This window comes from Lepisma saccharinum, chromosome 1 (assembly GCF_977018435.1).
Source record: "Lepisma saccharinum chromosome 1, izLepSacc3.1, whole genome shotgun sequence".
Classification (NCBI taxonomy): domain Eukaryota; kingdom Metazoa; phylum Arthropoda; class Insecta; order Zygentoma; family Lepismatidae; genus Lepisma; species Lepisma saccharinum.
Genome location: NC_139229.1, coordinates 144,396,229 through 144,417,729, shown reverse-complemented (window position 1 = coordinate 144,417,729; position 21,501 = coordinate 144,396,229). Strand labels below are relative to the sequence as shown.

The 21,501-nt window shown below is 36.4% G+C and overlaps 1 protein-coding gene and 1 long non-coding RNA gene across 2 annotated transcripts in view; both read right to left on the bottom strand.

The window, feature by feature from the left end:
* LOC146002053 (uncharacterized) overlaps nt 1-21,501 on the bottom strand; it is a 72,443-nt gene that overhangs the window by 35,852 nt on the left and 15,090 nt on the right. The gene's annotated exons all lie outside the window — the stretch shown is intronic.
* On the bottom strand, nt 1,539-2,878 carry LOC146002042 (transcription factor MafA-like). The gene has a single exon (XM_083139758.1). The coding sequence runs from the start codon at nt 2,698-2,700 to the stop codon at nt 1,627-1,629; it is 1,074 nt and encodes a 357-aa protein (XP_082995884.1). The 5' UTR covers nt 2,701-2,878; the 3' UTR covers nt 1,539-1,626.

The window sequence follows — 21,501 nt, the reverse complement described above, 5'->3', positions numbered from 1 at the left end:
GTCAGCAATGCCTTTTTCGAAAACTTCTATCCTTTGGAGAAACCGCTATATTCCAGTTTACGTAAAAATACGTATGCTTAGAAGTCCTTCTACATTCAAGAGAATCTTCCCATGGTATGCTTTCGCCGTTGTCCAGATATCTAGCCTAACGGTATCACCAAACCAATGCAGATATCTACACAATAGCAAAAGCAAACCACGCAAAGATTCATATGAATGTAGAAAGACTTATTTCTAACAGATGTTTTCTTTATTTTTTATTTTAATTTGAAATATCATTAGGATTTTTCATCTGGAGGAAATTGGTAAGGATGGTCGCAGAACCGACTTCAAATAATTAAATAATATGGCTATATGCTATATATATATATATATATATATATATATATATATATACACATGTGTGTGTGTGTGTTTATATAATATTCTCCCTTCGAAAATTTTGTACCCCCCCCCCCCTTAAAGTCTACGGTCAAGAGTAGATTAATCTTATACAGGATAGTTGGTTGATTGATTTCGTTTATTTTACTTCTCTTTTCTGCCAATTTTGGCTAATCGCGAAGACAAGGATGAGTGATGAAACAGATGAGGGACACAAAGAACATCCATCCCCAGGTCGGGATTCGAACCCGAGATCTTGCCGAGGATAGGGACTGATGCAAGATATTTATATTGATGCGTCAATAAACATAAACTCTAGTTTATGAATGCCATAGTGGTTTATAGAGAAGAGAGAAATTTTCGAGCAATCTTTCCTGACGTAGGTCGAAGTTCCAGCGGTACATATAAAAGACGGGAAAGTCCAAATAACTTTTATAATTTCCGAAAAATGTTAATAATATTTGAACTCTTTAGACATGAGAAACGTTTGTGAAAAGAAAATAACATTTCCATCTTAGATGGACCCTAGACTAACAAGATAATGAGTAATAACTAATTTAAGGCACTTACAATTGGCTACCGAAAGGCACTGCGTAATAGCTTCTTAGGGCACCGCGACGCCTCCATGTGTTGTACAGTACGTCCTCTTTTGATACAAGAAAACCCAAAAGAACGGTGTTATTGCTGTTTATTGTACGGTAAAAAGAAATATAGTTACATAGCGTTCCTTACTGTCGTTGAAACACACGCACAGAAAGATTGACGCATCAGTTTGTAGCTTATTTAGCACCCTTCGCATTAAATGTCTTTTGCTCACTCACTTCACCACCTGGTTCTTTTTTGTCTGAACCAACGCATCACAATTCTTGTTTAACATCCTCAGTTTCACGGGATGGTTCACTTAAAAAAAAATAATATAAGAGTTTTATAGTCACTGTTGCATAGTTCTACCACAACTACCACAAGGTCGCTGCATGCCACCAAGGTCACTCGGGGGTGAGAGAGAGATGATGGAAGCAGGTGATCGGAGGAAAAAGCGCTTTGGCTGGAGACTGTGGCCAGGAGCCAAGTTTTGGTATCTCATAAGATTGAGTCTGTGGACATGGTGCTTGGCTTTTCTCCCTCACAGCTGCTCCTCTGGTCACCACACTCTGCCGCTCCAATTTTAGCTCGTTTGCGTCAGTGCGGGGGGGCAAGGGGGCGGTTCCCGCACCATGGGGCACGTAGTTGTGGCTGTTGTTGCTGTCACAGGTAGAACTCCGGGGAGCTGGGGTTGCTGGGGGCCGAACTGGAGACGCTGTTGATGCCGTCGGACCCTTCCCGCCCTCGGAGGAGATCGTAGCGTTGCTTGTACATGTCCCTCTCCTGGGTCATCCTGCTGAGATCCATCCTGATCCTCTGGAGCTCGGACTGGAGGGAGCGGTTCTGGACCTCCAGCTCGTGGCGTTGCTGAAGACGCTTGCTGCGGCAGTTCTGGGCGTAGCCTCTGTTCTTCAGGGTCCTGCGTTTCTGCTTCAGGCGGACCACCTCTTCCCTGGGGAAGCCGTGCAGACGCTTGTTGAGCTCCCGCACCGTCAGCGACATCAGCATGTCGTCGTTCAGGATGTCCTCCATGGTCCGGCCCGGAGACAGGTTGACAACGCTGACCATAGAACGGTTCCCCATGCCCATCGGCGGGCTCGGCGGCTCGGGGGTGTAGTCCCCCCTCCGGTTTGCGGCGTTCGCCCACCCGACTTCCAGAGGGTCGCTGCACTGCGGTCGGAGGTCGAGGGGTTCCTGCATGCCGTTGTATCTGAGGCTCTGCGTGAGCCAGATCATGTCGTCCATCAGTCCAGGTCCCTTCGGGTGCTCCATCCCTGCCATCGGGGTGTGGGCATGGTGGGAAGGGTTGGGGACGGCGGCGAACGGCGGCGACGGGGGCAGGCTGCAGTTGTGGGGCGAGCTCACGGGCGGGGTGTCCGGCGGGCTCCCGGGGGTGCTGGGGTTCAACGAGGTCAGGTGGGGCTTGTTTTCCGAAGTCTGGGCGAGGACTCCGTTGTGGTGGACGGCCGGCGGCGACTGCTGCGTCGGTTGCTGGTGGTGGACCAAACTGGGGCTGGAGCACATGGGGGACACCACCCCGAGGTGAGGGTGCGCAGGGTGGTGGCCGTACATGGGCTGCTCCTGCATGACGTGCGACGCGGGGGTCATCATCGGATGGTGCTGGAAAGGCGGCGGCGGCAGGCGATGGCGCGGGTCATTCTCTCTCTTCACGACCTCTTCGAGATGGTCCAGGACGAACTCCTGCACGTATTCTTCGGCCAGGTGATCGGATTCCATCACTGGGTGCACAAGACAAAAAACGCGATCAGTCCATTCCAGAGGGAGCACTCACATCGTCCCGTGCTGGCGAGGGCCGCACCAGGAGGGGGGTTCCTTACCGGATGCTGCGGATCACTACGAGAGGAGGGTGCACACGGCGCATACGCGGAGAAGACGCACACTGCTCAGCTGATCAGTCGGGACCGCCGCTTAACTGTTTCGCGAGTTGCGCGTTTCGACGGAGTAGGCGGATAAAAGGGGCGGCGCCTTGTTCCCCACTCCCGCGGACCAATCGCCCATTCCTGGGACTACGTCACTCGGTTGTCAATCTATTCGTCCCGGTGCGGGCGACGAATGGGATACCACGGATGTACAACGGTGCGTTCTCGGACGACGTGTGTTCCTGCGTGTGTGTTGGTGAGGATCGAACCGCGATGCGACGGGCTAATGTTTGTCGGCTGTTGAACGCATCCGGGCGTCGCTTAATCGGAAGCAGATTTAAATGGCTTCGGGATTTATGTCCTCGCATAAAATCGCCTCCCGACCAACGAAATACGAATGGAAAAGGCAAAAATGTCATATTTTGACACGTTTGCCTCCCGTTCGAGCAGGTAAAGCTGTCGATTCGTAACCAATGAGCATGGGTGCCGCGGGAAGGGTGTATCGTTCCCCCCTCCCCTGAATTACGGGGACATTGCCCGTTGTTTTTTTTATCCTCTTCCTCTTTTTTACTCTTTCTAAATTTTCGCTTTTCGCACTCACTCCTAAAACCTATTTTTCTTAATTACCTACGTTTTATAGTTTCTTTTACCACATTTTCTCTCTTATGTCTGTCTTGTTTTCTTCTTCACTTTCATTCTCTCTCAAGTTTCCTTAATTTCTCATTTTACTCTCCGCTACTAGAAGTAAGCACGAGAGATAGAAAAGAAACAAGAATATATATATGTGACTTCAGCAATGTAATCAATAATCGTCACTCATCCTCATCGTCGCGATTAGCCAAACGTGACGAAAGACGACGTCAAATAACACAAATACAAATACTCCTACTCGGTTACTTCTTTTATTCATTTCATCTACCTCTGTATTCACATCTTTTCTGTTCCTTCAATCTCTCTCTCTCTCTCTCTCTCTCTCTCTCTCGTATCGTATCTCTCACTCTATCTCTAAGCATCTCTATCTTGCGATCACCCGTAAAAATGACGTCGCTTGTACTTCAGTATCCCATTTCACGAAAAAAAGCTTATTTTATTTTTAAAATTTATCATCCCTTTTGAGGGGTGCCCATTTCGAAGAATAACGAGATTGTTTGTCGACACAGACCAGCTAATTCATATCTTTTGCAATATTAGATTCAATCTCCAAAAACGTTTGTGTATGAAGTAACTTTTAAAAAAGTGACTTTTAAGAGAAACTTACTTTCCGGGTTCGAATTCCGGGCTGGGCAAGGGTGTTCTTTGTAAGTATATGTTCATCAATTTCGTCACATTATCAGTCATACTCATCGTCGCGATTTGCCAAAAGTGGCAGAGAAGCGACGCTAAATAACAAGAATTAAATTAAATTGCAAACTTTTTAATAATTAAATTGTTTTACTTGTAGTCTGTTAAGCTCCTAGATGGCCAAACCCGTTGGAGTAAAAACGTCCATTTTTCATGGGGATGATAACCCCCCCTCCCCTTTTCTTCAAACTACTCATTAAAAGTTTATTGTTAGTTTTAGTCGCCTGGCAGGATGTGATCCCTCAGTTTCTGACGTTGTGCAGTGTATCGTCTTTTTAGACGTGAAAGAAGGCATATTTTCTTTTGTAAATTGATGACCAAGGTTGGTCTTAGACATCTCGGGGGAAGGTGAAAGGTTATTTTTACACAACAACGGAATAAGTGAGTACCTCTTTAGACGAAAAAAGGAAGTTGTGTTCGTCGTTTACTATTATCATAGTCCACGATTTATTGTTAGTTTTCGATAGATCGGGGAAATCCCCCACATTATCTCATCATCTACGGTTCCGGGTTCGAGTCCATCCTGGAATGAGTTGTTTCATTATACTCACCTGAACATCCTTCATCCTCATCACTGCGATTAGCAGAAATCGGAAGAAAATCGACGTAAATGTTGCAAAGATTTATCTATCTTTTTTATTTGCATTTCGGTTATTTTATGTCGATTTTCTCCCTCTAGAGTTAATTGCGACGACAAGAATGAATGGTGAAACGATAAAATGAATGAAGGAACAAAAATAAACCCGTGCCTCAGCGAGAGTTCGAACCGGGGACATTCTGCTTCTACGCTGACTACTTGGTCACGTAGGCTGGCGCAAAGCATTCATGGGGATTCAAGGAGAGGCTTCATCCCTTAGTTAATTCCCTCGATCTCGTAGTTAATTTTTACATTTATGTCAGAAGAACTTTAAAGACAGTTGCACAAAGTTCACGTGGGTTGCTTGACTTAGCTACTAGCGACTCTTATTTGTACTATTTGGCTAACTGCAACAGAGATGGTGAAATATTTCCTGTAAAATCTCTTTAGAGAACTAAAAATAATGACTGTGCCAAGCTTATAAATACTATATTTACCTGTCTAGTGTATGCAAAAGAAAATGTACATAATTATAACGCAAGACGGACTGTGCACACACACAATACAAGATTCTGTTACAAGCTCGACACACCATCAATCATATTAAGTAAAACACATAATAGTTATAAGTATTTAGGAATTAAGTTATACAACATGTTACCAGAAGCTGCTCACAGTGTCTCTCTTAAAAAATTTAAAAGTGTACTTCAACTTTGGTTCTTCTACAATCTAGAAGAATTCGAAATCCATTCCAAAAATGATTTAATATTCTAGAATGTATTGTATTGTTTATTTCCTGTTTTATGTATTATTGTTATGTATATTGCCACTGCCATATTTATATTATTTCATCATCACTAATATTATAATTGTCCTATGTCTACATACTCTTACTTTATATACACATATACTCTCTTAGTATCTATAACATATTGTAGTTCCATGTAATCCCTCTCTATATATGTAATTATATATTTACGTATATACAATAACAAATATGTAACAAATAACTGACGACATCTATTGTATATATGTAATTATATATTTACATATATACAATAACAAATATGTAACCAATAACTAACGACATCTATTGCATTATACAATGTCTAACGATGAATGAATGTATTGTATTAAATTTAGATATTGTATTATGGAAAGAAGGTAAAAAGGGGGAAAAGTAATGCAGGTAGTCTTTGTTAATGATGCCATCCCGGCATTCACCTCAGGAAATACCTCCGTCGGAATATTGAAGGTTGTGATTGGAATCCGCGACCTCCCGACCGATCACGAAACAGACCTCTGCAAGATCGTGACGCGACGAGACTTAATGTCGAAGATCTCGGAATCGTTCGAGACTAGGAAGATATTGAAAGAAATTACCTAAACCGAATTTTCTTTGATATTTGATTTATTCAGATATACCAGGCAAATATCTATCTATTTTTTTCATAAATAAAAAAATATATTTTGGTAATAGTACGTACAAAGTCCCTCCATTAATCTTAATTGTGAACCTGTTCTGGTTGTTGCTTATATATTCAGTATAAAACTCTGTTCTTCTAAGGTTGGTAGCGTTCAAATGAAGCGTCGAAGTGAAAGTTTGTGTGGTGGCACCACAGAGAAATGTATTAACTTTCTCTGTGGTGTCACACTGTATATGTCGGTTTTACTAATATGAGACAAGTATTTTCAACTCGAGACAAGACCGAGAGAATGCCAATATCATCTCATCTCGATACCATCCTTATTTGCCAGAACTGACTGAGGAAAATTAGTACTTTAACTCGTACACTATCCGTGACAAAAATATTGAGCCCTCTGTTTACGTGCTTGTAAAATTGTATTCCGTGGGAGGAAAGAAGTCAAATATATCTCATTGGAAACCCAGAAGTGTCTGCTTCGCGGGTTCGAAAATTTGTTAAGATCTTTTATCGCCTTCATCAAATCGTGCTCTTCGTTGCAATTGCCCTGTTGAAATAAGCGACATAAAATGATACAGATACGAAGAAAATGACGTTCGTATAAAGATTGCAAAAAAGCTAGAAAATGTAACAAAAACTAAAGTATACAAAGAAAATAATATGACAAATTGTTTATTCATTATTTAACACTGCTACAATGCTTTGGATAGGACCAACGGAACGCACTTCCAATATTCTCGCAGGCCGTGTAGCGGGACGGCAACGCTGTGCAAGTCACCTGCAGCCCGCGGAGTCTGAGATTGGCTGTCACCATACGTCATCCAGGCGTTTTCCATATTAGGAGTAGTCAATAATAATTTATATCTGTGGTCATACTTGAGATACACACGTTAAACTTCTGGATTTGTATCAAATATGTCATATGAACAGCTTTTTACAATTTCATGGAATTTGCAATTATGCATTTCAAGGTTGCACGTTTGCCTAAAATTTCATTTTTTGAATAATGTAGTGAAGATCGTCACAGATTTCCACAGAGGTGCAAAAGTAATCAGTCTTTAAGTACAAAAAATCTCAATTTTATATCAATAGTTGATTATGAACTGTATGGTGTTAAGTTTCCCGTTCTTGCAAAATGGAAGAAAAAACTACACTTTTTATTAATTTTTCATTATAATAAGAATGCAATGAAGAATAATTTTCAGATGACGCTTATTAAAAATAGACACTTGGAGCTTTCCAATGAGAAATATTTGACTTTTTTCCACCCTCGGAATATAATTTTACAAGCACGTAAACAGAGGGCTCAATATTTTTGTCACGGATAGAGTAGAAAGATAATTTGACATTAATTTCCATCTACAGAACACAAATTAATTGAAAACTATAGGTCATTTATGGTGACTGTACTCCTGTCATGCAATGTCGTATACTCTTTGTATCTATTCATTTATTTGGCCTGGCTACAAGTCCAGCACCAAAGCCTCTTTAGTCTTCAAGGTTTTTAAGTTTCAGTGTCTACATGGAAGAGATATCGACATTGGAGAGCCTTCTTAAAGGGTTACTCCCTTACGTTTCAGAAGTTCTTGCTTTCTTCTGACATGGTTTTAACTAAAGTTATTCATGATTCAATTAATTTGAACCGATTTTTTAAAATTTACGTTTACTTAAATTAATATATCCCTACAATTTAGATAGTCAGCAGGCCTCTAAGTAAGCGCATTCTTAAATAAGAAAAAAATAATTAGTAAGAAACGTTTTTAAACCATTTGAAAATTTGGGGGAGGTGGGAGTTAGAAATTTAGAGGTTTTTCTATTCCACAATCAGTGATGTAGTTTGTAGTTTGCTTGAAAATAGTTTTATTTCAATTTGTGCATAAACGACCCTCAAAACTAATAGTTATTTAGTAACACAAAATTCAACTGAACAGAGCAACATGTTTACATTTCATGGATTGTTTAATGAAAATGAGCTACATTGTTCTGTTGTTCTATTTATTGTATTATTAAGAAATAGTTTCATATCTTCATAGCTTTTCACGTAGATCAACATAAGCAAAATAATATTGTTTCAATGAAACCCTTTTGTTGGCCGAACTTACTTTACCAGACCCCAGACAATTGACTGGGCGAATTGTGTAATTTGGGTTGCATATCTATCAGGAAATTGTCATGAAACCTGAAATAGGATAACACAATTTTCTCCCTGAAATCATCATTAGTAAAATTATGGAATGTTGAATTTACACATTAGATTTCCATGGAAAATGTTGCCATTGTTTCAACTGTGTGTAATTTCCAAAGACTATTAAATTTGAGATATTTATTTATTTATTTCAAACAGTATTTATAGTGCGTCATGCAGAAAATGTCACTTTTACACATACATTTCTAATCTAGCGTCACAAGATAATGAGCATAAGAATAAAATACAAAATGTTTGACAAGGGCAAAAAGATATAAAAATGTGAACTGTAATATAATATATTCCAATATTAAAAGACGTATGTATGTCAAATAACAGAAATCCAAATAAATCACGTATAAATTCAGTTATTCTTAGTGACATTACATTGAGTTATTAGGTTTTCGAAAAGGTTATATGCTATATGATGTATAGATGCTATATTTGTATTGAAACATTTAATCGAAAAAAAAGGAATTTAATTGCCAACTTTAGGTATTATTTTTGGATTTTGAAAAGGAATATGACCGGTTAAAAATATATAAATTATGAGAAGTCTAAGAACATTATCAAGTCCCAAAAAATTGGTGAATGCAATAAAGAGCCTTTATAAAGCTACATTGGCGAAGATCAAAATAGATCATGGAAGAACAACGGAAGTCTTTGAAATAAGGAACAAGGATGTGGTCTCTCTCCATTATTGTTTATTCTATAATTGATAAAATAATTCAGGAATGCAAATGTTTAAAGCCCTCTGGAATATATATTGACGGAAATACAATACTACAATCAGTAATATTTGCAGACAACCAGATATTGGCAGCAGATGATGGCAGGAAGTGAGGGTGATCTATAACAGTCTATTTTCAAACTTCAATCAATTCTTACAAATTATAACATGAAAATTTCAGATGATAAAACACAGTCAATGGCAAAAAATGGTAAAATACTTTCTAGAGTGAAAATAGTGATAAATGATAAAATAATTGAACAGGTAACAGACTTTCTATATTTGGGAAGCCATATTTCACAATTCAAATACCAAAACAATGTTGAGAAAAATTTAATAAAATATAATAGATTAAATGGAATTTTGAAAAGAAATTTTGGAAATCAAACGAGAAAAGAAATTCAAATTCGATAACATAACATAATTACAAAACAGGTTCTTCTATATGATTAGCGAATGTTGGACTCTTCGTCAACATGATAAAACTATAATAAATTGTTCACAAATTAGATTTTTGAGGTCTTTAAGTAGAGTAACCTTAGGAGACAAAATTAGAATTGAAGACGTCCGAAATAAATGGAAGGTCGAAGAAATGGTGTAAGAAATTATAAAATATCAGTTAAAGTGGAATTAGCATATTCTGAGGATGCCAGACAGTGACGACGCCAGAGGTGGGGTAGGGGGAGAGAGGGCGCCCCCAGTCAGACACTTCGCACCCCCGTCCGCCTCCCCAACTGAAGTTAATTAAATATCGATTAATAAGAGAGTTGATTTATAAGAGTATGACGATTTTCACCCTTTCTAAGTGGTGTATTCTGCATGATATCACTTTTCCTGCTTATAATACCAACTTGACTAAAAAATATTAATTTGTTTTCGTATAGATACGTATGTGTGTGTGTGACTTTCGTTCAAGATTCGAGCGCCGACCTGGACATAGGCGATTTCTCATTCATTTATGTCCTGTAATCGTCGCGATTAACCTAAGTTTTAATCAGTTTTAAGAACTGGCAAAAAGCGTTGAATGTGGATTGTTTTAAAACATCAACATTCTGAGGACCACAAAACATCATCTGTAGTACGGGCAAATTATTCTAATCGTGGGTCGTTAGTGGCAACGCTAATTAGTAAAAAACATTAAAAGGTGATTCAAGATTTGGTTGGTTGGTTGATTTGGTGTTTTTAAGTCCACTTTATGCACAGCAAGGCTAGTCGGGACTGGACCTACAGTTTAAAGTGCATCCACCGGTTACCGAACCCGCGACCAAAGGTGATCCAAGAAATCCGACACTACATGTCAGTTGTTGTGCATTCATGGCAGTTTCTTACTATTCAGGGGCTTTATTTTCGAGATGATGAGTCTGGTGCAAACCTTATCAAAGGGAATTTCTTTGATATTCTTTAAAGTTAATTTCAAAATGAGGGGATGTTATTCGGAAATGTATTGGACTTGAACCTTAAAATGCAAATTATACTCAAAATGCGATTCAAAACAAATTAATCTGCGTAATATACACACTAATTCTCAGCAAAATAAGCCAGGATGTGGAAGAGGCGAAAGTATTCGTACTGATGTCAGATGAAACAAAAGACATTGCGAGAAAGGAACAGGAGCGATATTTGTATCGCGGGCAGGTAAATGAACGCTTTTTAGGATTTGCCACTCTTCAATCATTTGATGCAGGTTAGCTCTTTCTCGTACATATCAAAATCGAAGAACTTCTTCCCAAGAACTCAATAGGTGCCTGTAATTGTGTAGCAAAAACATACGTTGGAGTGGTATAGTGAGAGGTGCACAAGGATCAGAATATTTCTTGAATAATGAGATAACTATAACCTTTTTCATATTTATATTTCTGTGATAACATTTTCCTGAAAGGTGAAACGCAGATTTTGCCCAAAACTCTTCAGCGTAACGAAGATGGAACGAAAGTACTCCACTTAATGGATTTTCTGGAAATCCTAGGAAAGTATAAAATGACATTTCACAAGGTTCACACTCTAGTTGTGTTCTCTGTAACAATTCCAGTTTCCAATGCAGCGTGTGAAAGAACCTTTTCGTGTTTGAAAAGAAATGTCAAGTCCTGGACGTACCAAAGGTGGACAATGTGTTCTCCAAAGCACATACAGCAGAATTCTCTTACAGGAAAATTGCACTTCACTAAGTGATTTTTTTTATTTGATTTATTTTACTTCGCTTTTTGTGCCACTTTTGGCTAATTTGCAAAGATGGGGATGAGTGATAATGTGATGAAATTGAATAAACTTTCACAAACATCCATGCCCAGGCTTCACATGCCCAGGCTTGACTTTCGTTGTTTCTAATACTTAAGAAGATTAATTTCTTCCAACGTCATGTTTATTTTGCAAGAAAATTAAACTCTTTGAAACATTTGTTTTTCGTCATTTATATTATTATTTTATAACTTGAATATTTATATCAGTAGTTTCATCTCAAGAAAGAAGATAAATTATAAAATTTTAAATGTCTTCCAATACTGAAATAGGCCATTAGAAACAACGCAACTTCCGGCAGTTTCCATGAATAAAAAAAAGAATTAATGTCTTTATTAAGGCGAATCATGTGGAGATATACTCGTAATCAAGAAGTAAATTTAGGCAGTAAACTTCCATTATAAATAAAGGACAAACACAAAACACCGTACATGAATATAATTATTATTATTATTATTATAAGTATTATTATACTTATATATATATATTATACATATCTGTAGCGTTTTCGGGCGTTTTAATGTGACTGCCCCCCTTCACCCCCCCCCCCAGTCACTTTTCCCTGGCGCCGTCACTGATGCCAGATTACCGTTTGCCTTGAAAATAATTAAATTACAAGCTAAAATGAAAAATAAATTTAGGAAGACCACATCGCCGATGTGATGATCAATTTTTGTAATCTTTGGTTACCCAGACCTGCAAGAGGAAGATTATGTAAAAATTATTTCTTCCCATTATTTTTGTGCATTAACGTGTATAGCGTGATGAAATTTGTTTTTTATGGATAAATTTGCATTGTGTGTGAAAAGCATTTTATCTATTTCAATTATTTTATTTAAGTACCAATAAAACAAATTAGAATGTTCATGTATTTACATTTTGCATGACATTTATATATTGTGTTTATAACTATGGTTTTTACATGCATATAATCACTTTCCTCGTTATTTTTCAAGAGATTACATCCTGCAATGAATAGACAGATCTTTTCTTGAAAACCAGAAATATATGGAAATACAATTCTAACAATATAAAATATTACAATACAGAAAATATAACAATAACAGAAAGTCTGTTAAACAAATATTTTTCCTATATCATGGTTTTGTCTTACTATTTTGCACTATTTTATAAACTACCATAATAACAATGAAGTTTGTGGAACAATCGTTACACCTAATTCAAATCTTAGGGGCTTAATAAAATTGTGGATCACTGTCAAATTTGCCAATCTTGTCTCATATGCCTCCAGAGTTTCTTGGTAAGGGTTACGAGTGTGACATGCCTTCCCCTAAGGTAACCAATCAGTAGTCTGATTTACATATGTCATGAATTGTTCATTTGCATGAGCATGTAGGTGGTACATTTTCTTTGATTAATATTGCAGTAAATTAGTATGTATTAGATAGGTTTAAAATCTTAACATTGTAGTTCTAACAGCTTCTGAGCGATTGATATGTAAAGACAGCTGTTGCTTAGTGTTGGAAAAAGGATAAACGGAATGATTTATGTAGGAGTGTGAATTATTTGGTACACAATCAGTTCGTCAAATTTTATATTTGTGCTATTAGTGATATCTGAATGATATTATATTGATTCGAACAGACATAGAGATACATGAACCGAGAAAATTTATATTCAAAACAACTTGTTTGATCGAGCTTTCAATGCACCAAGTTTCATATTTCCATCTTTAGTAATTTCTGAATAATCGAAGAATGTACGGATCAATCGAGAATATTTATATGGTATATGGCGTTTATTATGTCTCTCAGTCCACCAAGTCCTCAATAGATTTTCTGGAATCTATGTCGACTGATATCGATTTCCAATTGCCTATGGTCATAGTAGAGATATTTTATGTCACCTTAAGACTGTGTTTAATTAGTTTTTATTTACTAAGTTATATCTATGCGTCTCTAGTAGTTTCTGATATATTTATAGATCGCGCAATAGCTAGTGTTAACGCTTACGGTAAACTGCATTAAACTATTATATGATAACTCTACAGTAACGTCTCCCGATAAATTTGTTCGGGTTTTACTTCGATGATCATGATGCTAAGATTTTCTGTCCCTCTCTTTCCTTCCATCTTCCTGCATTTCTTCCTTCTATCCTACTCTCAAACTATCTTCCTGTTTGTCTCTCGTTTTGAATCTATCTTGCTCTATCTTCATCCTATTTGGTTCTATGTTTCATTCTTTCTTTCACCTGTTCTCTATTTAATTTTGTCTTTCTTCCTTCCTCTCTTTTTCTTTCTATGCTTCGCTGTCGTTTTCTCTTCTTTTCTCTCTCACTGAATTTCTTTCCCTGCTTCTCTAGCACTTTCTCCCTTAATTTCTCGCTCTGTCGATCTTTATATTTATTTCATTCTCTCAATGTCCTCCTCTATGTTCTCTAACGTTTTACTAAATTTTAGTGTTTTCTGAGATACAAGGCGGACCTTTTTTCATACTTCGTTGATTGGTACCCACAATGAACAATGGCTTATGGAGGTAACCAAGGTGAATACATTACATGCGGTGCGGTTCGAAAGTTTCGGATGTAATTAATTATTTTGTGCTTATAGTGCACTCGCTCTACACATTCAAACACAATAACTTGTTAAATAGTTTGATGCACATAATTTTTTACTTTATATTTCGTTGTATTTACATCCATTTTTCCTTAAATTTTACTTTTGTTCTCAACATTTTCATCCGTTTTTACATCTCTTCCTATATGTAACGTCTCATATCACAATCTCCCTTTTACTAATTCCTCTATCCGTGTTTTTGTTAATTTCTCTTATTTTTCCTGTACATTGTCTCCTTTTCTCGTTTTCTTCGTGTTTCATTTTCCTCTCTCTCTCTCTCTCTCTCTCTCTCTGTGTGTGTCTTGTTATATCTCTTCTCGTTGCTCATTTACTCCCTTACCTTTTTATTCTTATCCCTTCCTCGTACACTTCGCTTCGTTGTCACCCAGAAGGGTTATCACTAAATTATTTAGGGTGTCGTAGATATGGTATGAGTGGAAAACTACCTATAAAATGCATGTAATTTGTTTGTTTGTAATTCAGTGACGTTACCAGTCAATTTCCATCGGGTAAGCTCAAAGGTGGAAGGAAGATTTTCAGGTGGATCTTCCATCCATGGCCATCTGTCATTTTTATATATTTCTTTCCTTCATTTTCTCTCTCCTACATTTTTGTTTCTAATTTATTCCTGAGCCTCCCCGATGGCGCATTGGTAGCGTCGTCGTCTTGTAATTAAGGCGTCCCGGGCTCGATACCCGGTGGAGGCACATAGTGGTTCGAATCCCATTTTTAACCGTAGGTCCAGTCCCGATTAGCCTTACTGTGCATAAAGTGGACATAAAACAACAAATAAATAAATAAATAAATTTTAATTTTTTTCTGTATTTCATACTCTCTCTCTCTCTCTCTATCTCTCTCTCTCTCTCTCTCTCTCTCTCCTCTTTGATGGTGTGTGTGTGTGTGTGTGCGTGCGATTCTTGCTCTAATTCTGAAAATCTCTCTTCTAGGATAGTTGATTTGGTAAGAGGGTGGAGAACATCTCCGATGGTGTAGTGTTAACGATGTTACCTTGCAATCAAGGGTTTCCAGGTTCGATCACTGGTGGGGGCACCTTGTATGGTAGTTCGAATCCCACTTTAAACGTTACGTTCATTGCTTTCTCAAGAGGGCGGGCTAAGATTTTTTCATGGTAGACTAGAACGCACCCTCGTCTACCTGGTGGAAATATGGGCCTCGTCGCCCTGTAATCAAGGGGTCCCGGGTTCGGTACCCTGTGGAAACACATAGTGTTTCCCCACTTTAAACTGTAGGTCCAGTCCCGATTACCCTTACTGTGCATAAAGTGGACTTAAAAACACCAAATCAACCAAATCAACCAACCTGGTGGAAATGCCCATGATGTGATTTTTCATGTAGATCCAAACCACTGTCTTAATTCGTAGTGATCTCATAGGAATCAGCCAGGTAGTCACCTTTAACCTCAACAATAATAAATTAATGATTTACATTTCAGTTGTTATTTAATGTAAAAAGCAGCAACTACAATACATTTCTAATTAGATATCATTTGCATTTAAATATATTACTGAATATGAATATGGGAATTAGGAATTATTCTTGATTGACCTGCCATCTGGTGAAAGGTTGCCAATTAGAGTACTTTTGTACTTTCATGAATTCAGAGTTACCATCTTCAGAAAAAGTCGCCAAGCATCTTATTTTTAAATTACTCAATTATTGGAGGAAAAATTAAGAAATGCATACGTATAAACAGTACCTCACTAATCAGCAGACTGAGGAGGCTCTAGTCTTGGGTGTAAGATTTTTGAAGCCTGCGAAATTAATGAGAAACAAGTAACTTTCTTCGTTCTAGACTTATTGCTGTTACATACAAATCTATTGCCTAATGTACTGAACAAATTATTTCCCTATTTGGATATCGGGAAAGATGTGTATATTTCGGTGTGCCTTTTCTCATTCCATAGCATAATAAAGGATTCGGATACGAAGAGAAGTCAGCTCATACTGTATACCTAATATTCCGGCCTGACCCGCATTTATTGGTTTCTATTTTTTATTACAAAATGATTGATTTTCGATTGATTTGTTTTATTTAACTTCGCTTCTTTTTCTACTTCTGACTAATCGCAAAGATTAATATGAGATAAGATGATTTTGATGGAGGGACACACACAAAGAACACCCATGCCAGGATTCGAACCACAAACCCCTGGTTTCGTAGTGCGTTCTGCTAACCACTCTGACACCAAGGTCGCTACTAGTAGTATTGATGTACGCCAAGGACAATTAGTGCATGGGTGTTAATTAATTTGCATGTAATTAAGAACTAATTTGCATAATATGAATAAATTTGCATAATATGAATAAATTTGCATATCATTAGAGTACTTTACATTTATGTATTTGCATGTTTATAACTTTTTATGAATATATAATTATTTATTTTATGAAAAATATGTATATAGAAGGTAATTAGAGGTACTAAACGCTATGCATATGGTTTTATATTCACTACTGCAAAGTATGTAATGTATAAATCGATAATATTAATGTTTATAATATTGAAAATAAGTTTTCTATGGTTTATGAACAGCTATGAACGGTGGTAATGGCTGTAGGTACAGGTCCAATTACGATTGGGGACGGTCCCGGTACTCGAACCCGCGATATGTAATATTATTAATTAGTACTATGCAATAATTTCATTAAGTTATGAAACACGATGATCTCAGACGCTAGACAGAATACTGTCTCAGAATCTCGACTCCGCTCTGATGCCAGACAGACAAGGGGAACTCCGCGCAGGTAGAGGAGAAAGGAATTTTGGGGGAAGCGCGTTCAAGGTCAAATGACGTCAGAACGTCAGAACAAAGGAAGAACCCGGTTGACCAATCAGAACTGGTTTTTTCAAGGTTAACCAATACGCAAGAACAGGGGAAAGCTATGCAATACTGTAGGGCAGGGGAGGGATTCAACCAGACAACAAAGAATGTCTGAGAATGCGCAGCAAGGGTCAAATCTCTGAAGCTATGCGTCGCTTGTAGAACCGGTTTCCGCCGCCAATTAATATTCCGCTCAGGTTTGCCTCCAAGGCACAGGACGCTTTAGCGCAGGTTTTTTTATCTGTACTATGAAGAAGGGAGAGCTATTAGGGACGGGGCCTACAGTTTTCACCATTTGCTTTTATCACGGGGTAACGAACCTAGGACCCTTTGATTATTGATTTAGGTAGTAAATGTATGTTACTGTGTGCTATTTAACTTAATTTTGAGTTTATTTTTTACCAAACTTTGACTTTATGTCAAACATTTTCACAGCTTATCCTTATTTTTACAAAAATAACACTATTTGTACTATTCAGGCAACATTTTTTATTAAATTTTGGACTCGCAAAGATATTTTTACAACTTTTTAACTTATTATTTTACAATTTTATGTTAATTTTTTACCAAAATAACACTATTTGTACTATTCAGGCAACATTTTTATTAAATTTTGGACTCACAAAGACATTTTTTTCAACTTTTAACTTATTATTTTATAACTTTATGTTAATTTTTACCAAAATAACACTATTTGTACTTTTCAGGCAACATTTTTTATTAAATTTTGGACTCTCAAAGATATTTTTACAACTTTTTAATTTATTATTTTACAATTTTATACCTATTTTTACCAAAATAACACTATTTATACTATTCAGGAAAGACTTTTAGTTATATTTTCGACACACAAAGTGTGTGTTATCAACTGCTATCTGTTTATTTCACAAGTCTAGGCTTATTATTACCAAAATAACACAATTCAATCTGTTCAGGAAAGACTTTTAGTTACATTTTCGACACACAAAGTGTGTGTTCTCAACTGCTATCTGTTTATTTCACAAGTCTAGGCTTATTATTACCAAAATAACACAATTCAATCTGTTCAGGAAAGACTTGTAGTTACATTTTCGACACACTAAGTGTGTGTTCTCAACTTCTATTTGTTTATTTCACAAGTTTAGGCTTATTATTACTCAAATAACACAATTTCATCTATTCAGGATATTTTGTATTTACAAAGAGATTTTTTCAACTTTTAATTTATTATTTACAAGTTTATGCCTATTTTTTACTCAAATAACACAATTCTATCTGTTTAGGAAAGACTTTTAGTTATATTTTCGACACACAAAGTGTGAGTTTTCAATTTTTATCTGTTTATTTCACAAGTTTAGCCTAATATTTACTCAAATAACACGATTTGAACGTGTTTTTTTTATTACATTTTGGACACACACACACACACACACACACACACACACACACACACACACAGATATATTTTCCAAGTTTACAGGATTATTCTCTAAGTTTACTCAAATAACACATTTTAAATGTGTTTTGAATTAAACTTTGTACACACGAAGTGTGTTTCGTCAATTCAAGAAAGTTTTCAATTATATTTTGGATGCAAAAGTATGTTTTGTCAAGTTCTACCCTTTTATTTTACAAGTTTAGGCTTATTATTACTCAAATAACCAATTTCATCTATTCAGACAACATTTTGTTTGTTATATTTTACTCACAAAGACATTTATCAATTTTTAATTTATTATTTCACAAGTTTATGTAATTTTTTATTCTAATAACACAATTTTAACTATTCAGGCAACATTTTTGTTGCAATTTGGACTTACAAAGAGATTTTTTAAAATCTTTGTATTAAATTTTCTATTTTTTGCGTTTTGTATTTCACATTCGATATTACAAAGTTCTAAGGTGTGTATAATATTTCAAACTATTTTCAGGGTGTATTTGTTAATGCATTTGGATAATAACTATTAGGTTTTTGGATGAACTAATGTTAAGAATATTTCAACCAATCAGAAAATGTGTCGTTTTTATTTCTACCAATCAGAAAACGCGTCGGTTTTATTTCATCCAATTAGAAAACGCGTTGATTTTATTTCAACCAATCAGAGAAGGCGTCAGTTTTGCTTATGAGTATAAAAACTGCGTAAAAGCAAGCAGAAGCTATTTTGAGAAGTATTTGTGTAGCATTGTGTCAGAGAAGACATCAAGTTGTGATTATTGGCTGTGAGTTTCAGACAAAGAACTCAAGAGAAGCTATAATTAAGGTAAATGATTTTTATTATGTAGTGTGTTTTTAAATAATATGTAAATGCAAATATTGAAACGAGGAAAACGTCAATGCAAACCAAAAAGAATATGCGTAATGTGAACAAGTACTACAACTATATTTCTATTTTTCAGGTGCTTCTAATTTTGTATGTGTAACTGAAAGGGACCATTAGTGAAAGATGGCGTCTTCAAGCTCCACAAACAAGGCTAACCACACTGCGGTGAGTACCTCGAAAGAGATTTTACCATTGGAATGTATATTTCTCCACTAGTTTTTTGAAATAATATATAAATCCAGAAAACAAAGAAACGAAAAAAGTAAATACAGAAATGAAAATGCGTAATATAAACAAGTACTACAACTATGTTTCTATTTTTCAGGTGTTCTTATTTGTGTACCTGTGAGTGGAAGGATCTATTACTGGAAATAACGTCAACAAAGTAACCGACAAGGACATGAGTCAAATAATTGCATCATGTCCATGTTTTTCCAATTATATCTATAAGGATTGTGTGTTGGAGACTTTGAAGAGGTATACACCTGGCAAGTATATTATATGCTGGGGATGTTATTCTAAACAAGGCAACCAACTAGCCCACGATTGTGTAGTTAACCATTTCTACGAGTGTGAGTGCGTATGCTGTAAAGATGAAGATTTACTCTCTGAACGTTATTTTATTTGCCAAGGAGAACGCTGTTTGAATAAATGCCAACGATGTGTTAAGTGGATGTGTGAGAGAATCCAGTATTATTTACAGGATTTGGATAACACAAAACATATTTTTGATTTTTATATTACTAACCATGAGGATGTTGCGGATGCTTTGACGGCACACGAGGTACAGACAGAATACAAAGCTTTTTATAGTGTGTTATGTGAAATTTCAAACAATATCGAACTAGTGAAAACTCTTATAGATCCTATACGCTCAGCAGAGCTTACTTATGGTAGCACAGGATTTTTGTGAGAGTTGAATAAAGAGAGACTGACTAATAACAGCGAAAATGGTGCAATACATTATTGATGTACAAGGATTTATTTATAACAGAAAATTTATATTGCGTGAGATTTGTGTGAGTTCTACAAATTTGGACACTGTGTATTATGCGCTTGTGAGTGTTCCCGATTATTTCAAAGAGAACAAAGAATCGCGCTGGGTTAAAGACAATCTCCATGCATTAATGTATGATATTCCTTGTGGATGTGAAATATACTATGTCCGGAGGGCAGTTAGGAACTTGAACTGTCAAGGTGGTACATTTTTCTGCAAAGGAAAATCCCAAATTATCAAAGATTTGTTTAATATTGATAACATTGTTGATTTACAAACTGTAAACTGTCCATCCCTTAAGAATTTGTATATGTTTCAAGGAGGATTGTGCAAGTATCATTCTGATACTTCTCCCCCAGCTGAACAATGTTGCGCATTCAGAAATGTTCAAAGACTTTTATGTTGGTACAATAATAAAAATATTAATGTGTAATGTATTTAGTGCAAATAATAAAGATTTGTGAAAAAGAAATGTTTTCTATGTTGTTATTTAGTTTTAAAGCCTTTATTCAAGGTATTTTCTAGTATTACTGGTTTTTTGGCTGCATCAACACATGGGTTATTTCTATTTGGTTTATTATACGAGGCTACAATCACTATATGTCTATGAGGACTAAAATCCACTGATTGAACCTTAAAGCTTAGGTTTACTATGTATATTGATTAAACACAGGACAACACGAATCTTACAGAGGATTGTAGGAGGCATAGGCCCACACGCCAGAGCCTTATTAGCCTGCAAGAACAACTTGTATGTTGAATTGTGACTGTTTAGCAATAATATTTATAAAGTTTAAATCATTTTCATTAGATTACATATATATTTTGGATTCAAATAAAACACTCAAGTTAAGTTTTTTAAGTTTATTTTTATTTAATATACAAATATAGAATATATCAAATTTACATATATGAAAAGTACTCTACCAAAGAGCAAAAGTCACATAGGGATTACGATTTAGCCGATGCTGAAATTCTTCCATGAGGGATTTGTAGTAACAGAGAAATTTTTGCCACTGTTTAAAGTTGAGGGTGACTCCATCAGAGATGCTGGTGATTTCCACTTTTATATTTTCTCCACTGCCCTCGAAGGTGAAGTAAAGTTTTCCTATAATGTTTATAGATCTGAATCTGTCTTTTTGCGTGGAGAATCTGTTTTTGTAAGTGTCGAAGATCACATCTGATTTGTAGACGCATGATGGGTACTCTTTTTTTATTTAGGACAATGTATTTTTTTTTCATGTTTCAAAATCAATTCAGTGTCTGCGAAAGTACCACGAATAATGATATCCATGTTGGCATCGATGATGAATCTGGTTTCTGGTTATATGTTGTTCATTTGGTGGGTGCCTCTGATAGACTGCATTTTGGTTTGGCATCAATAAAAAGTTTTAAAAATATGCAACTAGTGCTACAAAAGGAACGGAAATTATCGACAATTTCTGGATTAT

Coding starts and splice junctions, on each gene's coding strand:
- LOC146002042 (XM_083139758.1), bottom strand. CDS start 2,700: ATGGAATCCGATCACCTGGCCGAAGAATACGTGCAGGAGTTCGTCCTG.